This window comes from Ascidia mentula, chromosome 8 (genome assembly GCF_947561715.1).
Source record: "Ascidia mentula chromosome 8, kaAscMent1.1, whole genome shotgun sequence".
NCBI lineage: Eukaryota > Metazoa > Chordata > Ascidiacea > Phlebobranchia > Ascidiidae > Ascidia > Ascidia mentula.
The window spans coordinates 15,886,975-15,907,213 of NC_138573.1; the positions used below are offsets into that span (position 1 = coordinate 15,886,975).

The following is a 20,239-nucleotide window of genomic DNA, read 5'->3' on the forward strand; positions in this document are numbered from 1 at the left end:
GCGTTGTCGACTATATATAAAACACTTACTTCTCACCAACCCTTGTTTCGCGAAATCCACATGGTTGATCAACAAACAAGCAAAAATGCCACGACACAATAAAATAAAAATAGATGGCCGCTGATTAAATCAAAATAATTTCTTAATTTACGCAAAACCGGGAGTTTGCAACAAAGCGCGGTCGTCCACAATGTGATCATTCAACCGTGGAACGCCGAACACGTGACTCAAGGAAATTTGCCCTGCGCAGATTTGCACGCGGGGCAGTAGTGCGTGGTGCTGTACATGGTGTCGATACAGAACGGCACCCAGAACAGCAAAACGCCCAAAAGGCAGAACACAAACACATAGATCCACGCCTCGCTCGTAAGCTTTCTTTCCGTGACAGTCATTCCGTATTGCTGACAGTAGGTGCAAATGATTTCGACGGGTTTCGGGCCGATTATGGAATAAGCCGACTGCACGACAACTTGTGTATGCCCTTCCTTCTTTGAAGGCTGGCAACAAAAAGCTGCAGGGTCGTGCAAATGCATCTTGGTCCTGACTGGTGGTTGCTCGTCATGTTTTCCGTTTTCCAACCTTGTTTCAGGGCAATTCTTCTCTTCCAAAGAAAGTCGGCTTGTTCCTGGCATTTTGCACAGCACACTTTTTGCAGGTAGACGTATGTGTTGAAATGCTGACAACCAAAGCGGAACCCTACACTCGACGTATACCAGCAACCTCTGTTAACAAAGCAATTTGGTTAATGCAGAAACGTGTAAAGCGACGCATGTTTCTTTTCAAAGCAAATAACACACCAAACGTCTACACTGCTTGATCTTACGCCGCAGAAAAAACAAAGCGAATAGCATGAAAACTACTGCCAATATTTGCTGACGATGCATTGTGTACGTTCAGCTAGCAAAACATCTGAGCCAAAGGTACCCTTTTTCTTGGCGCGACGGGAGTGTACCGAAACCGTTCCGACGTACGTTTAGCACTGCCTATCGTTAAATTTTGCAAGTCACCATTAGCCTAAATATTAAAAATTCGTTACATTGGGTTAATGTAAAACTTTCTTAAATACACAATTAGCAACTAAATTTATTAATTGATCAAACGCCGTCACTTTGTATTACTTATAATAGACATATAAGCATTACATTGCGATTGTATAGAATAAAACCTTACTTGCGTGTAAGCAGAGAGATCGAGTCTGAGGCGGTACTCCCAACCAGTTGCTCTTTATAAAGCGGGACTTAAGCGGGATGGTTTTCCCCTTTTTTATAACGTATTATTGTCTCCTGTCCATCAAACGCAAAACACACATATTTTCACCTGGGTTTCGCTCCCCGTACGTAGCAAATATTGGGATGTGGGCAAGCCCCCGCAGTAAATGGTTTCGGTCGGTCTGGGGCTCTCGTCTACAAAGCTGATCTTTTCCGGTTGATATTTCGCTCGTAACAACGCAACCGTTTTATTTTAAGGTACCGAACCGCATCCAAACCACTTGAACTTATTTTCCCGGGCAAGATTTTGTTTTGTTTAAAGCAACTTTAATTAAACCCAGCAGTTTTGCATAAGTTGCGCAATATCACCATGTTGGTGGTTCCTTCGAGAAAATGTCGCAATACTTCGCGACGTGGTGTCTGGTATGGTGGCAACACGAAACCAAGTATACAATAGCAATTGTTTTCTCAGACTGTGCATAAAGTGGTAAACCTTTACAATGTAACTTGGGCTTTTACAGCTGCCATTCCATTGTGTAGCAAGATGGAAATAATGGAACAGTTGAAGACGCGACTGTTGTTACTGATTTGTCCATCCATCCTGTTCGAAAATTAATTCCTAGTTATCCGACATATTTGCCGTTTGTGCAGTCAGTGGGAAACTGCAAAGACTGATATGTCTTCGTTAATAAGCGTATTAATGTACTGTATTATTCCCTGCTACCGAGATTCGACGTCCAGACTAATGTTTTTGGTTACTTATCGAAGTATGTGTAGTCAATTGTCCATATTTACGATTATATCAGGTTTTTGTGCGGAGGATCGTTTGTCCAGTAGCAATTAGTGACCCCCGTCTACATGACGGTTCAGTCTGCTCTTTACCCGGCTCTCTCGTTTTCAAAAAGAAAAAAAGGCAGATCGACAGTTTTTTGACGCAAACGAATGTCAGCAGTGAGACAGAGGTTAAAACACGACAGGTCAGTTGGTAATACTTGACTCACCCCACTTGTGTGCTAAGCGGCTCGAATACACTTCAACATCGCAATTATTCAATCGTGACGTTTTTGACGTGTTCCACGAGCATTTTTTTCTCGGAAGAGACGAATGTCATGTTGTGCATACTGTCAAGTGCTTGTGCTTTCTGCAACAGCCATAGCGCGCACATTTGGCAATGGGTAAGCAGTGATTGGGGCGGTTTTACAGCTATATCCGCGAGGTAGATTACTTCTTGTGTAAATGTCTCGTATGCATTTAAAAATAGTAATACACATGGAGTTATGAAACACTGTCCAAGATGTTTTCTGGCTATAACTTTGAGGTATTCAGTATACCTACTGTGACTTAAAGGGAGTTGCCTTGGAAGAGATTGCACGAAGGGCAGTAATGACTGGTATCTTTCATGCTGTTCATCACAAACGGAATCCAAAAGCAACACACGCCTCCAATAAGGAAAATAGCACATGCCCATAAACAAGCTATAGGCCTGACACTAGACTCTGTAGATGTCATCACAATTTGTTGGCATTTTTGGCAAAATGTGTTGGTCGGTTGGTGCCCAAACGCTTGGCGGGGCGCCCGACCCACAAATTGAGTGTGTTGGGCCACTGGCACGACCGATGAGCCCCGAGGCTGTATTGTTGGCGACTGTTGGTACAGCTGCGGGATCAGCTTTTGCGTTGGTGTCGGCTGGTGTACAGTTGGTAGGACGCTTTCGTTTGAATCCATTTGAAAACTGTAATAAATTGAAGAGTATGCTGACTTTAGTATGGTTATGTTGTGCTGCAAAAACAACTCACTTTAGTATAGCTATGTATTGCTGAAAAAACCTTTCATCAACAAGTCTTGCTTCGGTGACTGAAACATAACACGGCGTCTCATTGTCAGTATGTCTGACGTCTTTAGATGTATAATTTTCTATGTGAACAGGTAGTGTTCAGTACGTGCCGAACACCACATTATAAAGTAGTATATCCCTTATGGCAACACAACAGTTTACAAAGTAACACTTAAATTGCTAGCACACAGTAATAACATGAACAATATGCTGGCACCCACACTGCGTAATTTATCATCGGTGTATCTCGGTATGAACCGTTTCCGTGTCTGTGCATCATAAAAGCAATGTTTTGATAAATGCGTTTAGCGTTTGTTATTATAGTAGTGTGTATACGACAACTACGTTCAGACTATTCTTGTCGTGTTAGTTTAAGTAAGTTGTGCCAACGCACTGCGTAATTTGATCAGGGTATTCTCTCTGGCTGTCGAGAGCTGGTTTATCCCCATTGCTGGGAAAGGACCACATTTGACCCAATGTCTTGTTGATCTGACTTTCTTCCCCTTCCCTTCCTTTCATGCGAATATGAATATTTTCCCACTGTTCACCAAAATAGAACCTAAAACTTCTTTTATGCCCCCTTAGGTCTGCCACCGCTTGCCTGCGTTTGTCGTCTTCGAACGTGACGTAAATACTGGGTCTATCCTGTGGGAAGGCTCTATATATGACAAATCACCTTTTTTACGATCTGCGTATTTATGTAAAATGTAAAACGAGTTTAAATGCAATAAAATACAGGTTAAACAAGTCAGTGCGGAAAAATATGCACACTAATAGGGCTGTGCATAAAAATGGAGACGTGCACTGTAACTATATAAGTGCAATAAGTGCATTTATAGCATAGCCACATGCTTTACTTGATTACACATATAAACACCGATACAAATATTAACATCAGCTTTGAAAATTCACCGGGACGGGCCTGACCATTCACAAAATTAAGGTTATACATACAAGTTATAAATCGTTAAATAAATACATTCATTCTAGGAACTGATGATGGACCCAGTAAGAGTTTGAAACGTCTACTAACTTACGTAAAATGATCAATAGCATATTAGCTTTGACTTTCTTATTCAGAATAAATGCATTTAAATCTCTATTTTCAAATACGGTCTCCATGGAACTTTTGTGTAAACGCCGTGTTAGAAGCTGAAAAATGCGTACAGAAAATTGTGTCATTATCGAAGCCCGACTGGAGGATTTTAAATGGAGCGGCCCTGAAAGGCTTTGCAAGATGGACAAGTGTGATTGGTTGCGTACATGCTATCCATCACAAACGGAATCCAAAAGCAACACACGCCTCCAAAAAGAAAAATGATGAATGCGACCAACCAAGCTTCGCCCTTGAGGCTGGACTGTGTGGCAGTCATCACGTTTTGTTGGCAGTTGCTGCAAACTATGTTGATCGATTGGCGACCAAACGCTCGAGGGGGCGCCTGAACCACAATTTGAGTGTGTTGGGTCACTGGGATGCCCGGTGGTCCCTGGGGATGCATCGTTGGCGACTGTGGGTACGGTTGAGTAGGGTAAGGTTGTTGTGTGGGAGATTGCTGGTATTGCGGTGGTGGGGCGCTTTTGTTGACATCCATTGCAAAATTGCAGTTTGTAGAAAGTGTTAGCGACTTTACTAGAGCAGCAGACTTTAATATGGTTCTGCACTGCAAAAATACCCCGTTAGTAAACTTTTTTCAAATTCAATATTGCTGTTGTCACTGTAAGATAATTTAATACACAACAGTGTAAATTCAAAGTTATTTACACCCTCCAATGAAATATCGGAGGAGGTCGATGGATAAAAAAGAACTGAATAATGCATGTTTGTATTTAACTCTTACGCTACCGATGGAATACAATTCCCTCTGAAACCTTTTTGTTGGGCTGTGTCTCAATAATGACTCAATTTTCTTCCTACTTTCATAACTAACTGTTCCAGTTGCATTTGGTTCCTGAAACGACAGATCACACAAGAAAGTAATAACTTTTGTTTTCTCATTACCATGTCTACGGCTTTAAATAGACTATTTTCTCTCTCACGTAGCCCAACGGCTTATTAATATAATTAATATAACACAATGCACTCGCAAAAACCATTCCCATTAGTATATCAGCACTATATCTTGGTATAGCGCACAGTAATAGCTTGTATATTATCACACACAATGCTATATCGTCGGTGCATCTGGGGATGTACTGTTTCCGTGTATCTGTTTGTCATAGATTTAATGCATTGTTTGTGTTCAGCGCTTGTTATGGTAAATTGCTATTTAGTTGACCTGCATTCAGGCCCTTTTGGCAACTCTTGTAAAGACAGGCAAGTTGCTTTCGCGCATTGTGTAATTTTGACACAATATTCACTCTGACCACCGACAGTTGAGTGTAGATCAGTCACTCATGGAAGGATCCATTTTACCCAATCTCCTTCTGCCTCAACTTACATTTCTTCTTTTCGTTTGCATTTAAATAGTCTCTCCACCAAATGCAACTTCGCAGTTTCTCGCTTCAGGCTCTCAACCCTCAATCCGAAATATTGAGCGTGTTTTCATACTTGACGTGTATACGCAGTGGTATGGAAAATACTCAATAGTTGTCCCGATTCGCTAGGCTCCACAATTTTTCGGTTTTGCGTCTTTATGTAACACGTTCAAATCCAACGAAACACAAATAAATCAATCAAGTACATGGTAAAACATGCACTAGTATATAGGATTATGTGTGAGTAGCAAAACTGTACGCTGTAACTGTACATGCATGTAGCCACACGTTTTGCTCGATTAAACCAAAAAATATAATTACAAGCAAAAGCAAAGCAAAAATACTGCCAATGCTGCAATGTGCCTGGAAACCTAAAACGCTGGGATCACTCAAAAAATTGCATCAGATCTTTCACCAAATTTAACATTGTGTAAACGCTGTATATACATTTGGAAGCAGCGAAAAATCACTATCCAAGTTTCTCGATGTACTTGCTTGTTTTAAATGGAGCGGCCCTGGAAGGCTCTGCAAGATGGACAAGTGTGATTGGTTGAATACATGCTATCCATCACAAACGGAATCCAAAAGCAACAGATGCCTCCAATAAAAAAAATGACTAGAGCGATCAACCAAGCTTCGGCCTTGAGACTGGACTGTGTGGCAGTCATCACGTTTTGTTGGCAGTTGCTGCAAACTATGTTGGTCGATTGGCGGCCAAACGCTCGAGGGGGCGCCTGAACCACAATTTGTGTGTGTTGGGCCACTGGCACGCCCGGTGGTCCCTGGGGCTGCATCGTTGGCGACTGTGGGTACGGTTGAGTAGGGTAAGGTTGTTGTGTGGGAGACTGCTGGTATTGCGGTGGTGGGGCGCTTTTATTGGGATCCATTGCAAGTTTATACGACGTTTTTGGCTTCAATGGAATAAACGAAGTTTAATGTAGCTCTATTGCTGTAAAATGCAAGTTGTTAGTGACAGTTTTTTTTAACTACTTTTGCAAATAAGACTGAAGCAACACGATATAATGCAAAAAGACGCATTACATTGTGTTTTTTTTGGTAGTCTACTTCTTTGCAATAAAAACGTTCATGCTTGTAAAAAAAATATTCCACCTAAATTATTCTCACACCAACACAGAAGAAAAATCTTTCACATAAAAAACCTTTTCGTGCATTCAAAAAGCTTCAGTGCTGTTCTATTTCACCAATAGTTTATTTGTTATGCGTGATTGCTGAACTAATAGACAACATGAATAAATACAGTTTGATCTTTACGAAGAAAATATTAAAATGCCTGATCAAGTACTTCAATGTTACTGATAGCAAGTATCACAGCTCATGGTAATGGTTATTTACTTGGTTCAGTAGCATGACAGGAATCACACGTCTTAAGTTCTTTCTCAACATATCAACAGCACAACGAACGGCTCATTACTGTTTCGAGATGCTTTCTAAGATATCTGACGTAACAAACTGATGGTAGCATATACAGCAGTGTGGCGCACAATAATATTGCGTCGGTGTGTTTGTGGATGTGCTGTTTCCGTATCTGTGATGCATCATAAATGGAATGTATTGTTTTCGTTCGGTTTTTGCTATAAAAAGGACGCTAAATAGAGTATTGTATTGTTTTCGTTCGGCTAAGTAAGACCTGAAGTCGGGTTCAGTGCATCACGTTATACAGTTATACCAACTCTATTCTGACCACTACGAGAGCTCGTGTAACGTGTAGGATTCTAATATACCGAGGTCCGTGGGTTCAGACATTACCGGGAGCGTCAATTTCGACACGGTTTCTAAGTTTTCGGGTGTATTTCTCCCATCAAGTCAATACCGCACGCTACCTAGGAATCATTAACATCGAGACCCCGCCAAGTTGTGGAAATCGAGGAACAGGCGGTAAAGCGGGAAACACTTGAACATTAAAGGTGCCGTTTGGTTGTGTCCAACGTAAATATGTTGAGATTTGTTCTGGAGAGTATCACACACGCCAATGCATGCATCAACATGTATTTTGAACCTTTATTGTCAATAATGATTGAAGAAAACAATCGAAACGTTTGCATGAAGTTTTCCAGCATTGTATTGGCTATCTTGTTCATATTAAAGATGTACAAAACCGTGAGATATGTTCCTATTTTGAACCTTCTCAACAACGATTGAACCAACATTGTATGGGATTAGAATAACGGCCCGGCAGGTGTCCCCTAATCTTAACAAAACATTTGGTGTTTGGATATTGAAGAATATCCCGGCGAGAGTCTGCAGGAAATGAACCCACTCCCGTATATGAAGAAGAAGAATAAAAAGAAGAAGAATGACGTCATGGCCGCAACCGGAACGTATTAATACTGGTGTAGCTGAAGGTGTTGATATAAAAATCCTACACAATGGAAAGAGCTTTTGTCACTCGAGTAGAAGTTTGGTGTATGTCACAGAAGAACGTGCTTCGTTTTACCGAGTCGGCATTAATAACTACAGCACTTGAATTTTAAATTAGTCTGTCAACAAGTCAACCACCTAACAAATCGTCAGATATTTCGGTAAACACGCTTTCGGAAAACAGAGGTTGCGGGACAATGTTGGGACAATGCGTCAGATCTTCGTGAATTTTTGGATTTTTTGTTGTTTTTAGATGATGAATTTAAACCTTTGCCTAAAAGAATGGATTGTTCAAATACTAAAAAACATCCACACGTTACAACCACGTCTGTATTGCAATAAAACACACTCCGAGCACCGGAATATATGACATGTAGTTTCAAACACGATTCAAGCTATTTGTTTTCGCAATTGTGTTTGCAAACAACACTGTTCGGCAAGATGCATACAGGCAATAGGAATGCGTGACAATGCAAGACGAATACGTTGGCAGGAAATGATCAGTTTGTCGAGGCGCGATTAAAACGTGCAATATCTCACAAGCAGTGCAACAAACTTACACTGCTCAGCACTTGCTGTAAAGACACAAATAGAGTACTGGCAAATAAATCTTTTTCGCAAAGCTCGAGGAGGAAATGCTTGCAACACTTCGAAATGCTTGCAACACCTCCTATATACCATGTGATTACAACGAATCAATATCAAAAAATCATGTATAAAGGGGATATCCAACTAACGATTGTGTAGCTGATACTATGGTAAAAACATAACAAAGTTTGGGGTAAAACTAACAAAGTGCAATGAAGTAAAGTAATTTCAAATTAAGCGTTCGTTTTCATAAAGACACACCCTGCAATACTCCGCAAGCAGGGCACGTGTGTTCCGTAATATGATTCCCTTCCATAACAAACGGCATCCAAAAGCACAAAACGCCACCAAACAAACAAATCAAAGCCGCGTAGACCCAAACCTCTGCTTTGTAATGTTGGTTGGTTAGCGTCCACACTGTTTTCCTGCAGTTGGGACAAACCAGCAGCATTGGATCTGGTCCAAATTCTATTAAAGACGCTGAGTGAATGATGACTGATGAAGTTATCGGACTGCTGGCGAGGTTGTCTTGGGATCCTGGAGTTCGAATCCTTGCAGTTTCTTCTGTCGATAAACTGAGTTGTTTTTCTGGGCTTAAGGACGGGGTCGATTCCGAGTCTTCTCCCGATTCTTCTCTTTCTTCTTCTGACTCCTGCTGTTGTGTAGAGAGTGTTTGCATTTGGTGTTCCTCCATTTTACACAACCTTAGTGGACACGTTTACTGTTAGCCTATTTTTATGCTGTGATATTGTATTAACAGGCAAAAATAAAAGCCTGTTGAGGCTGTGGTTGAAAAGTTTTAAAAATGTGTTTGCTTCAAAAAACGCCGGAGCAACAAGATTTGCCTTCAGAATATTACAGGTTATCCCTTAATGTTCTACCTGATATCTAGTAAATGTTATGGTAATATCTACCGCTGTAGATAAAATAGTGCCGACAACAAAACCACTTCATTACTTTTTAAATCAACAAATATAACGAACAAAATATTTGTTAAAGAATCATGCGGATGGCTGTCAAACTTCCAAACAACATTGCTCTGCTCTGTAACTGTCCATATTGAAGATTTGCCGTTGCTGTAGCATCTTACAGAGAACAACACAGCCGGCTTTCCAGCCAAAAGTATCTGTTTTCGTGACACGTTTACGCCAGCTATCATTTCCCGTTGGTGACGAAATGAGTTGGGATGTTGCGGGTTTCTTGAATCAATTGCCCTGTTTGATTCGGTATTGTTTATTTCGTTTGATATTGGTAGTTTGAGACAATATTTTGTGACAATTGAACTGTATAGATAATATATATGTGAAAAAGTTTCACATTGTTACTAATATAATTTTAACAAAAAGTGGTTATACTTTCTCACATGCCGGTAAACCTTCTGTTTCTGTGTCAAATATCACGCGTTTCATGTCCGCAATGACGCCTGCCTTTTTTCGGATGACGTCAGGATAAATGGCGTAGTCAACCTAATAGTTTGAATACACCTTGTATCTCCATTATTTACAAAGTTCAGGTAACTTGGTGTGGATTTTGATCTGAAGGAACAACATGAATCACAGTTTAACTGACACCGAGGCCGGTATTTCGATGTGGTCGACATGTTTTGAAAGCGATAAGCATACAGTGTAATATGTCTGGAGATTATATTCACTCAACCGCCCTGTCTGTCGCCCAATCATCGTGTGGGATTATATACATAACGATGTGGAACCCTGTAAGTGTGTGACAGGTTATGTGATGGGTTTTATGGCGAAAATGCGGATATGGTTAAATTTTTCGTGTGTTTTGCAAGATTTCAATGTTCTAAAAATTAACCCTTACATTCATCACTAATAGTAAAACAACGTCGAGTTTCATTGGCTGTGTTTTCGCTGGGTGTGCAATATTTGCCATATCGTCATATTCTTGTAATGGCAACGTTAATGTTTAACTAGGAGCGAGGACCTAGAAACAATGGCACGATCAACACTTGTATATTTTGAGGCGCCGTGTTGTTTGCGGAGTCAGAAGCACCTGACGAAACATTCTCGTCACAGGCAGTTTCAGTGAAGGAACTAGAGCACATTAAACTGGTTATAGGGTAACAATATTCAGGCATCAGCTGAAGTAAAATTATTTAGGATATCAGCCTTCGTGCAGTTTAACAATTTCATGGTTTTGTAGAGGCCACATGCTTACCATGACTGAAACAACTTAATAGGAAAAATGAAGGGAGAAAGAAATCGATTTTTGCCCGGTTAGCCGCAAAAATATTCCAAAAGCGCCATGCAGGTAATTCACTCAAGTGTAGATAATCAAGGTTGTTTTAACGTGCCTTAGAAAATGGTTTTTAGAGCAATTGAGAAAGGGCCTTGCCAAGCAACACGTCACTTGTTAATAAGTTCCCAACCCCACGATAGACTAGGTGCGGCAAGAGAGGCAGTTTTACAGCTTAACCAACGACCGCGATTCTAGCGAAGTTGTAACTATGATCTTTGAGTCGGTAAACATGCAGAAAATGTGTTTGGTCAATGTAGGTTGAAGATATTTGTTTAAACGTAGCTTTATTTTGAAAACTGTAGTACTATTAGGCCTCTTTCATTTAAAGCACAGGTAAAGAATTTAGTTATCACGATTTTTGTTCTTGCAGAAACAATTCAAGGCAAATTCCGTTCAAAAGGAATTCTAAGACAAAAAACCTGACTCTGTGAAAATGGAACCGCCACCACCGAGCTACGAAAACTCACAAATAGCAGAAGGGAAAGCCCCCTTGCCACCCAGCGATTTCCAGCAGCCTTACCCTCAACCCCAACCTTATCCACAGCCTTACCCACAACCCGTGGCTCAGCAAGTAGTTATAACCACGACCGCTTATGGAAGAAACCCAGTACATGTGCAGTGTCCGCAGTGCCAGCAGGCTGTGGTTACCAACGTTGATCGCAGCCTTAAGGGCAGCGCATGTTGTCTGGTGTGTTGCCTCTTCTTCTTCACGTTTTTATTCTGCTTCTGGGTGCCGCTGGTCATGGATTCGAGCTACGAAGTGACACACTACTGTCCCAACTGCAGAAAAGTCTTGGCCAGATGCGATTAGTATTGAAATTCGCTGGCCTTGTTGTAATAAATGATTTTTTGACGTATTGATTTTGGTTGATTACTTTATATGTACCAGTTGTATGTGGGACTGTTTGACGTATCCATTTGTGTACCGACCATAAAGCCTTACAAACTGCTGGTAGTTTTCTTTTTTCCCACTGTGCTTGTATGGTTCGATTTTTCGGTCAATTTGTTAATTTTTCGTTTGTAATTCGGCTTTAATGAAAACATAACAATAATTTTTTTCCAAATTAGGAAGCGAATACGCAACCATTACTCTAACTTGCCCTGTTTGTTTTGCGTTATACCATAAAAAAATATCGCATTGGTAAGAGTCGTCTTTACTTCTACCCAGTCAGTTTGTAAGAAAACTTTTGGGTTTAAGTGTGCGGTGGCGACAAAGTTAAGATATTGTTAAGTGGCAAATAAAAAAAAATAAACAAAAAATGACTTTAAATTAAATGAAACTGTGTTTCTGTCTCCAGTAAGATTTTGAGTGGACATTTAAGTGCTGAGGGAAGGAAAGGGACTTTGTGCAAATATACAACATGTAGTAATTTACAAACATGTTAGATGTAGTCAAATGTATTGGAATATTTGGTCACAGATTGCCGCTTGTAGTAAACTATTGGACAGACTAGGATTTTGTTGACAAACTATATTGTTCGAAAAAATAGGAAAATTCGCATTGTGTCATTTGGTTGTTTTGATCCGCGAAAGGGTAAAAGCTGCAGAGAAAGTCTTTAACCTGCTAGAATGATCTTCAAGCAATAGCACGAAGCGAAAAGGCGATCCAATGTGGCCGTGATGTGACATGGTCTATACGGAAATCAAGATCTTTTGTGTGCTGCTGTGCAGCAGCTGCATGCATTTACGCTCTAATCTCTGTCGGTTTGAGTCAGTCAGTCAGTCAGTTTATTCCGCAAAACACATTCATAATACGGATTAAGTGGGTAAGAATTATTAGTTATAACGAGTGATGCTGACAGGTGGACGATGAAGTCATTAATGTATCAGCCAGCACCACGATGGGTGTGCGGGAAATTTTTAAAGCTGAGATACAAACAGTTTTAATAGGAATTGTTTTTCTGGCATATAAGTTACGAAAGTGTTTATTGTAACCAACGTTTCGTCCACCATCCGGCGGGACTTAATCCTCAGGGCTTTGTAGCAACGATAATGCATCAAGCGCATAACACACCAAAAACGTCAGAAAAAATGTAACAAATTTTTTGAGGACATTTGGCATGTAGTTTTTGTGCATTTTGTACCTCATTATCAGAAGCTCTCATTGTACCTCTTACTTAATTTGCCTGTTTAATAAATCAACGTGCGTAATATATTGCTTGTATATTTCTTGCCGCAAGATGTCGCTTTGGTTCCAGCAATTGAAAATTATTGTTCGTTTTCTGCTGCGATTTTACCATACACCCAACGTGATCGCACTGCTCGCGTCTTCCAAGTATAAAGAAAGCTACATATAGTCAAAGACAGTACAATGGTCAACCGGTATCAGAATTGTCACATTATAAAGCGTCCATTTGCGCTTCTACTGATGTTTTATTCTGCTATGCCTCAGTGTTAAGGCTTGCTTGTCGAGACAAATAGCCCTGTTTACATGAAATGGTTTTCGAGCGAGCTTGCGCCGTTGAACCATGAAAAACAAACAGACCATGACGAGCGAGCTTCGGTCCTCAAATTACACGCTCTGATGTTTTTGCAAAATGCGCAAAATGGGGTTTTGTAGTGAAATGACTGTTGTGTTCAAAATCATTAAAAACGAGTCGGTTGAGAAAAGTGTTTTGTTTTTGTTACATCCTGGTAGGTAGCATTCTCTAAGACGAAGATTTAGGCGACCTTTTTGTAGGCAAAGGTAATTATTTGCTTGGATTGACTGCACCTTTCCAGATCTGTACATTTGCTTCTGTTTTACACAAGATCAAGTATGCTTGTTTGTCAAAAAAAAAAATTTAATTTATGTGTGAATCAGACCCAACTTATTCAATGATCAAAAGTACATTACTTGCGCATTCCTATATGTCTGTGCTAAATGTAAATTAAAAGCTGGTTGTGGTGCCTTACTGCAATTTATCACCAAGATATTTGTTTAATATTTTTTATGTACTTTTTCACCTTTTTGCTGGCTTTTGGACATACATAATAGTTGATTAAAAGCACTATTTCAGAAAACGGTTATTAATTTTTTTTGTATGTATGCTAAAGGTAAGTAGTGAAACACAAAAACATAGCAACAACACACACTTTATAAAAATAGTCTTTCTATCATAGCATCAGCAATCTTTTGCAGTCAATTGTCTTCAGGTGATTCATTCCAAATGTCCAAGTCGCAGCCCATTTTTACTTACATTTAACTCGAATTCGTGACGGAAATCTAATCAAACTTGACTTTGCCGCTATATTTTTCGATCAACTGATACACAAAAAAGAAGCTAGTTCGCTCAACTAGCTTCCGAACCCACCTCTATTAAGCTAGTTCGCCGAAACCGCTTCCAAACTGGCTTGGGCTGTGATGCGTAACGTTTCTACCGATAATGACGAGAAGAGGGTAAGAAGTGTGCCGTTAACCTGTTTTAGACGTCCATGTAAACAGGGCTAGCTGACTTTACACTGTGTCGTAGATTGGGGGAATTTTGGATTCTTTCATATTAACGCAGACGCGGCAATGCAAATATTGATTCAGGGAGTCTATTAAATCGGGACCACGGTTGGATAAGATCTGGTAAAAAGAAGGAAAGCATATGTCAACAAATTAAAGGTTTTTTTTCAAACAAATGGTTGTAAAAATCGACTTTCGTTTGTGAAACGAGCGGTTGGAAGTGTTTCGACTTGCCAAGGTTTGCGCCCGCTCATGAACGTTTTCCGCATACGAGTTGGCACGATAGGAAACTCCACTTCCAGAGAGCCGTAAATTGAATGGTGCTGATTGTGTGGGTGCTGACTGTGTGGATCGTGGTAGAATGTACAGAACTGTGGAATGCTTCCATTGTGCCGTGCTGTGCTTTTAGGCTTAGCAGTAAGAAGGAATGATGTCGGACTTCCGCTTGTTTCGGGATAATAATAAACTCGGTATTTGTTTTTAGTAAACTACAACCAATTAGAGTTGGATTTGTTTCAACAAATTTTTCATTTCTGCTGTTTTACTTGACGTTATTACGTTTATACGTTGCAGAATCAGTAGATGCAAAAAATCACCCTTGTTGGCGTGAAATTGGCTTGCGACATACTTCAATTCAGATCACATGGCTTTTCTAAGCAGGGATGCGAATGCTGCTCTGGAGAGGAACAACGGAGAGGATGTATCTCTCCTCTTTTCTGGCGAAGCGGAAGATTCGCCGAATCCTCCCATTGCAGAACGTTCGTTTAACGGAGATACCCCCCGACGGGAGAAAATGTATTTGAAACCTACGCAACCCCCGACCGGCTCCAGTTCAAGGCTAACGTACGGTCCGAGTACGAAGATCAATGTACAGCAGCCCCCGGGTCAAGTTGTGTTACGCGAGCCTTTTATCACACATCTGGGGGAGTATCCGGTCACTCGCACTTGTCCCAACTGTCAACGCCACGTGACCACCCGGGTTGAGCGTCGTTTTAAGGACGACACGTACGTCCTCGCATTGTTCATGATGTGCTTGTGCCTGCCATTCATGTGGGTGCCGTTCTGCATGCACAGTAACTCTTGGTTTACCCACTACTGTACGGAATGCGGCGCTTGTCACGGAATGCACACTGCTTGAATGGACGATGTTCTGTTTAAACTGCTTTGGACAGATTCGTGGATCGACATGTAATTAACCATCAATGGATATTATGTGTAAACAGCAAATGTATATTGCAAAGGCTTGGGTCGAAACAACAGATTTACCTGTTTTTTTTTCACCTGCCAAATTAATGAGTCAACATTATGTACATTGGTTATACGCTCCATCGTGCGCGTGTTCTTTATCACAACCTGATTGAAAATGGCAACACCCCTGTGTTCATGCAGAATTGTTTTAGTAAGTCGCCGAAACGTGTGTTCCACAATCATAAACCACAAGTGACAAATAAACTGGAGCCCCATCAGCTTCAGTCCACCCAAACGTCAAGAGTGTGGCGCTCACACTACTACATTTTAGCGAACCGGGTTAATTGCCTTTTTTCGTCGTGCTTCCTTTGTTGCCAGTTTTGCGTTCACGCGTTGTCTCAGGCAATGTTTTTTAAAACATGGAAGCAGTATAACGATTTGTGTGCAACATAATTTAATTACACTATTTTGCGTGGTTTGTCGTTAGATTTTAAACCAACTTGAAAATGTTTGTGACCTCTTGACTATGTTGAACCATTTTATTGCATATAGTTTCCGGCATGCGTTGTTATTCGTGCAATATACAACCTTTTACATGTATTATTCAACGCAGTGATGGTTTCCAACCTTTTACTTAGCGTGAACCAATACAGACATATATTATATCCAATGATGCTTAGAAAACTAGCTGTCGACCAGGATGAAAACTGTTTGAAAAGTAAAATACACCAGCACTCGATAAACTTTGTGCAGTTATTTGTATGTACATGCGTTGCACAATACATGGATATTATTTACAACACGTTGGACAACGGGCAACATGTGACAAGTAATGGTTGCCAAATGACTTGGAAAGGAATATGCACGATGAGGGCTGATAAATCTATCTGCACGACAAGAATCATGTGTGAAATATTGTAGATATCCAGCCAAACGTGCTTTTAACCGTGTGTATCGCAAGAGGCCGCTTCTAAAAACGCCAGCAGCAGCAACAAGGAACGGCAGTCTTGATAGACTGTTTTTTTTTAGAAGTGCAGGACCAGAGTTGTTATAACGTAGTTAAACCGCTGTGACTTTCTGGGGAACTTTCGTCTTCTTTTCTGTGTCTTTGGAAATTTTCAGTCCACTTACAGCCAGAAGTGCTGACACTAGAGCTCCCAACGAGAGGCCGAACGACGCCCACGCCATGAAATAGGAACTTCCAAAGCGGAGAGAACGGTAATTAAGGTCCTCGCTTCCCGCCGAGCGACGTCGGCGACCAAAATAATTATCAAGGTTGTTGTACAGGTCTATGTAATTCGGATCAATGAAAAAGTCTGTCGTTGTTTCCTCGGTGACTTCATCGGTTGTAGTTGTGGCTGTTGTTGTGGTTGTTGTTGTGGCTGTTGTCGCGGTTGTGGCTGTGGTTGTAGTAGTGGTTCTGGTTGGTTGGTTTGTTGTGGGGACGTGAGACTGACCTTTTGGAGTGCTGCTCTGCTGTACCTGACCTTGCAGAGTTCTGTTCGCCGAAATCAGGATCATGCCGATTACAAGAAGTGAAACTGTGAAAAGATTTTTGTACAAACTTAAAAAAAGCGTGCGTTATGTTGGAAAATATTCGCTCACTGCGATGATGTGAATAACTTATAGCTAATGTTGAAACTGCACATTTTAATTTTATGCGAAAATGTCATCCTTTCGAAATACCTACATATTCTTGTTTGCAATCATTATCTGAAGGTGCACATCAATTTGGAAATTATATCATGGATTTTCAAGATGCAAAAGCACAATGAAACATTCGTTAGTTTTGGAATATATGTGAAGTCACCTGCAAACGAATAGAGGATCACACCGACGCGGAGAATATTTCGTTCGGACCATGTGGTCGCCAAGTTTATGACAGTAAAACATGTTCCCACAAAGAGAAATGCCAGGGAGCCGACGATAAAAGCTGTTGCTACCGTAACTGAAGTTTCTTCCCCGATGCTCCAGCCGTACTCATTAAGGTAGTCCGACCCTGGAAACAAAGTATTATAAGCCATTGTGGCTTGCCTTCATTGTACTGGTTATTGAAACTTCTGGAAATAATTAGATAAACACACGCTTGAAATGTTAAGGCTGGATAATCGATTCTCGGAATCGTTCTCCTTTCTATCGCAAATCTAATGTTCAAATTCAAATCATGTCTTTATTTGCGAAAAAAAAGCAACAACGCGGATGAACATTATACAGAGAAATGAAATGGCATTAGCACCGATAAAACCATTAAGGTTATCGAGTCAGGCGCCCATGTAAAGGTGATTACCTCACGGAGAACTACCGTCTATCATTTTAGGATCGCAGCCAGTCGCACTGGGAGGTGATCGCAGTGAGGATTACACCTTATTTACTTCAAAAATAAAGTTGACGTATTTTTACTATTAGAAACTAACGTTCCCATGTTAGTGAAAAAATGTTAAAAACATTTACTACAACGTGTACATTCCATATCAGCGTTTCTTTTCATCATAATATTGTAACAAACTTACGTAACATTATCCCGAAATTCCCCCTGTAAGAGAAGAGACCTGCATGGAGACATGACGATCCATTGCAGAACTGAAAACAACGCGCCAGCAAAAACGTGATTAATTTATTTTTTCATCAATAGCGAACGGTGTTACAATGATTTTGATTGATAAAGCAATTCGGTTTGATTTCAATCGTTGAAGTTGCACTAAGTAACTGTCTTTATAAATTTAAAATGTGCTTTAAATGCCGAAAAAAACATTTCTGATTTTGTATCTCAAATGCTGCCGTAAAACTAATCTTACCTCAAACCAACCAAAGGTAGCAACGGCGGCCACGCCCAAGCAAAAAGCTGAGACTGCTGAAAAAACAGAGACGATTTGCAGAAACAGGGAGCAACGCATTTTGTCAAGAAATGTTCTTTAAAACCTACTTAACTGAAGAGAAATCTAACAAAACAATCCTCGTCAGCTACTTGGTTGGATAGACAACACGCATACACCGTTATCACGTTTGTCCCACAGCCTACGCCATTTTCGCGAAAACCTCGAGCTACTGGCAAAAATGTACACGATCTTTTGCCACGAATTAGCTCTCTAAATTGAATTGCACTCGAGCATCATTTTGTGGAGTAATTCAACACAAATCAATTTCTATGCGCCTGCGAGTATTTACCTAGTAACATGTTGCTTTTCCGTTAAACACAAGTTATAAAGTTATTGAATTGTTCACGCCAACGCAAGGTTTGCTGTTATTTTTATTATTCCAATCACAACTTGCACCCAAGTCACGCTGTAGACGTTAAAAAATACATCGTTAATTGACAGTTGTGCATATTTATTTCTCAGGTATGTTATTAAGTTGCAATTATCATAAAAAGGTGGTACGCTTCCTTCGTAAGGCATCGTGCACAAAATGAGTGAACAGATTTGCTCTCGCAGCTGAAACTAAATGCAAAACCGTTCGACTTGGAAACGCTCACATAAAGAGTCACGGTTGCATTGCAGCCAGATTTCTCTCAGCAGAGTTGTAGACATTTTTTCTTTTGTTAACTTTGGGCTAATATCGCCCTTTCACGTTTACAAAAAAGCTACCACGCAACCTATGGGTATGCATAGGTCGCTGTCTTTAACTAACTTGGTTTTCTGCTGCTGTGTTGGTGCCCTGTCTGATGTTTTTTTATTCGTTCAATCTTTAATCATATCAATAACGTTTACTGAACGAAAAGTTTTAACATAATTTTTCACCGAGGGTTTTGAAGTTAAACTTATGGCACAACCACTGTAACAATAAACGTAACTACATATTTTAATCACGCGTTGTTGCCTTTCAACATTACAAAAGCGCCCGTGTTGCACAGAACGTTGCATTAAAGTATATTGAGTGACGACTAACTGCTCCTCCCGTACGTTCCCAGTTGGCAAAAGTGCTTTTCTTTTCGACGTCACTTCGATTTCCTCTGGTGACACCATTACTCGTGCAACCTAACTTGTGGATTTGCGATAGCTGCGAACGATGATTGAAACAACGGCCTGTGGTCATTGGAATTGTTACAGCGACTTCGGTGCCCTAATCGCTTACTAATGAGCGTGCATCAACTGCTGGAGACATTTGGCCGCTGCGTTTCTTAGAAATGTCGTTAGGCAAGCGCTCAAATGCGGAGCTTGTAATGTGGTGGACTTTTTGCAACTTTTTGGTTTGCTCCGAATGGGAAAGTTTGTAAAAACGCATCGCATAAGCTTGTAGTGTTGCAAGCTCGAGTGCTTTTTGTTGCATTCAAACTAACTCAACTAAATCTAAGTACAAAATAAACAAATAAACGTCGAATACTGTGTTATCCAGACTGAGTTTTGAATTCGCACATATTCACTAATACATGTATCACATAAAGCGTCGTCAGAGTCATGATATGTTTGTGTTTAAACCGTAGCGCTAAAACGCAAGCTCAAAACATTCTTACTTGCATTGGCTTCGCATACTTTGCAGAATTGTAACTTATCCCATCCGGCACCCAGAAACTGAGGGTTGAAATTTTTTTTTAATGGTTTCGGCAAGACCCACAACAAGTGATGCGATCACTCATGTTTTGACTTGGCGCATGGTAAATCAATTGTGACACTTGGTTGAGATTGGACAGGAAATCGTAGCGCAAGCGATAATCGAGTCTTCGTCATGCTGTGTTCCACCCCTTTGGCATAACTCGCAACCCAATGTTAATATTTTTTATGCACATTCCTCTTCCTTGTTTAAACCAAAACTGGTATCGAAGTGTGTCATACTGTTTGTGGATATTTTCGGAAAGTTGATGGTAGTTATGATGGCATACTCTGCTGATGTTACTGGGGCGTTTCACCACTTTCCACATAAGCTCCAGGTAGGAATTAGAAG

General features: G+C 40.5%; 4 protein-coding genes across 4 annotated transcripts; 2 read left to right on the plus strand and 2 right to left on the minus strand.

The window, feature by feature from the left end:
- Positions 1-227: 227 nt before the first annotated feature.
- On the minus strand, positions 228-632 carry LOC145912089 (lipopolysaccharide-induced tumor necrosis factor-alpha factor homolog). Its single transcript, XM_082999510.1, has one exon. It carries the CDS (start codon positions 630-632, stop codon positions 228-230), a length of 405 nt encoding a protein of 134 aa, XP_082855636.1.
- Positions 633-11,176: 10,544 nt separating this feature from the next.
- Positions 11,177-11,554, plus strand: LOC145912090 (lipopolysaccharide-induced tumor necrosis factor-alpha factor homolog). Its single transcript, XM_082999511.1, has one exon. It carries the CDS (start codon positions 11,177-11,179, stop codon positions 11,552-11,554), a length of 378 nt encoding a protein of 125 aa, XP_082855637.1.
- Positions 11,555-14,610: 3,056 nt separating this feature from the next.
- On the plus strand, positions 14,611-16,044 carry LOC145911483 (uncharacterized). The gene has a single exon (XM_082998849.1). It carries the CDS (start codon positions 14,817-14,819, stop codon positions 15,309-15,311), a length of 495 nt encoding a protein of 164 aa, XP_082854975.1. The 5' UTR covers positions 14,611-14,816; the 3' UTR covers positions 15,312-16,044.
- Positions 16,045-16,234: 190 nt separating this feature from the next.
- LOC145911482 (uncharacterized) lies at positions 16,235-18,299 on the minus strand. Its single transcript, XM_082998848.1, has 4 exons — positions 18,157-18,299; positions 17,872-17,941; positions 17,172-17,360; positions 16,235-16,902 (listed from the first exon to the last, which is right to left on the minus strand). Exons 1-4 carry the CDS (start codon positions 18,253-18,255, stop codon positions 16,421-16,423), a joined length of 840 nt encoding a protein of 279 aa, XP_082854974.1. The 5' UTR covers positions 18,256-18,299; the 3' UTR covers positions 16,235-16,420.
- Between the last annotated feature and the right edge of the window lie 1,940 nt (positions 18,300-20,239).

Bases quoted from the DNA above. Each gene is read 5' to 3' on its own strand.
- LOC145911483 (XM_082998849.1), top strand. From the start codon at position 14,817: ATGGCTTTTCTAAGCAGGGATGCGAATGCTGCTCTGGAGAGGAACAAC.
- LOC145912090 (XM_082999511.1), top strand. From the start codon at position 11,177: ATGGAACCGCCACCACCGAGCTACGAAAACTCACAAATAGCAGAAGGG.
- LOC145912089 (XM_082999510.1), bottom strand. From the start codon at position 632: ATGCCAGGAACAAGCCGACTTTCTTTGGAAGAGAAGAATTGCCCTGAA.
- LOC145911482 (XM_082998848.1), bottom strand. From the start codon at position 18,255: ATGCGTTGCTCCCTGTTTCTGCAAATCGTCTCTGTTTTTTCAGCAGTC. The intron at 17,942-18,156 runs GTAAGATTAGTT...CGTTGTTTTCAG, and splicing joins CTACCTTTGGTTGGTTTGAG to TTCTGCAATGGATCGTCATG. The intron at 16,903-17,171 runs GTGACTTCACAT...ATCTTTTCACAG, and splicing joins GATCCTCTATTCGTTTGCAG to TTTCACTTCTTGTAATCGGC.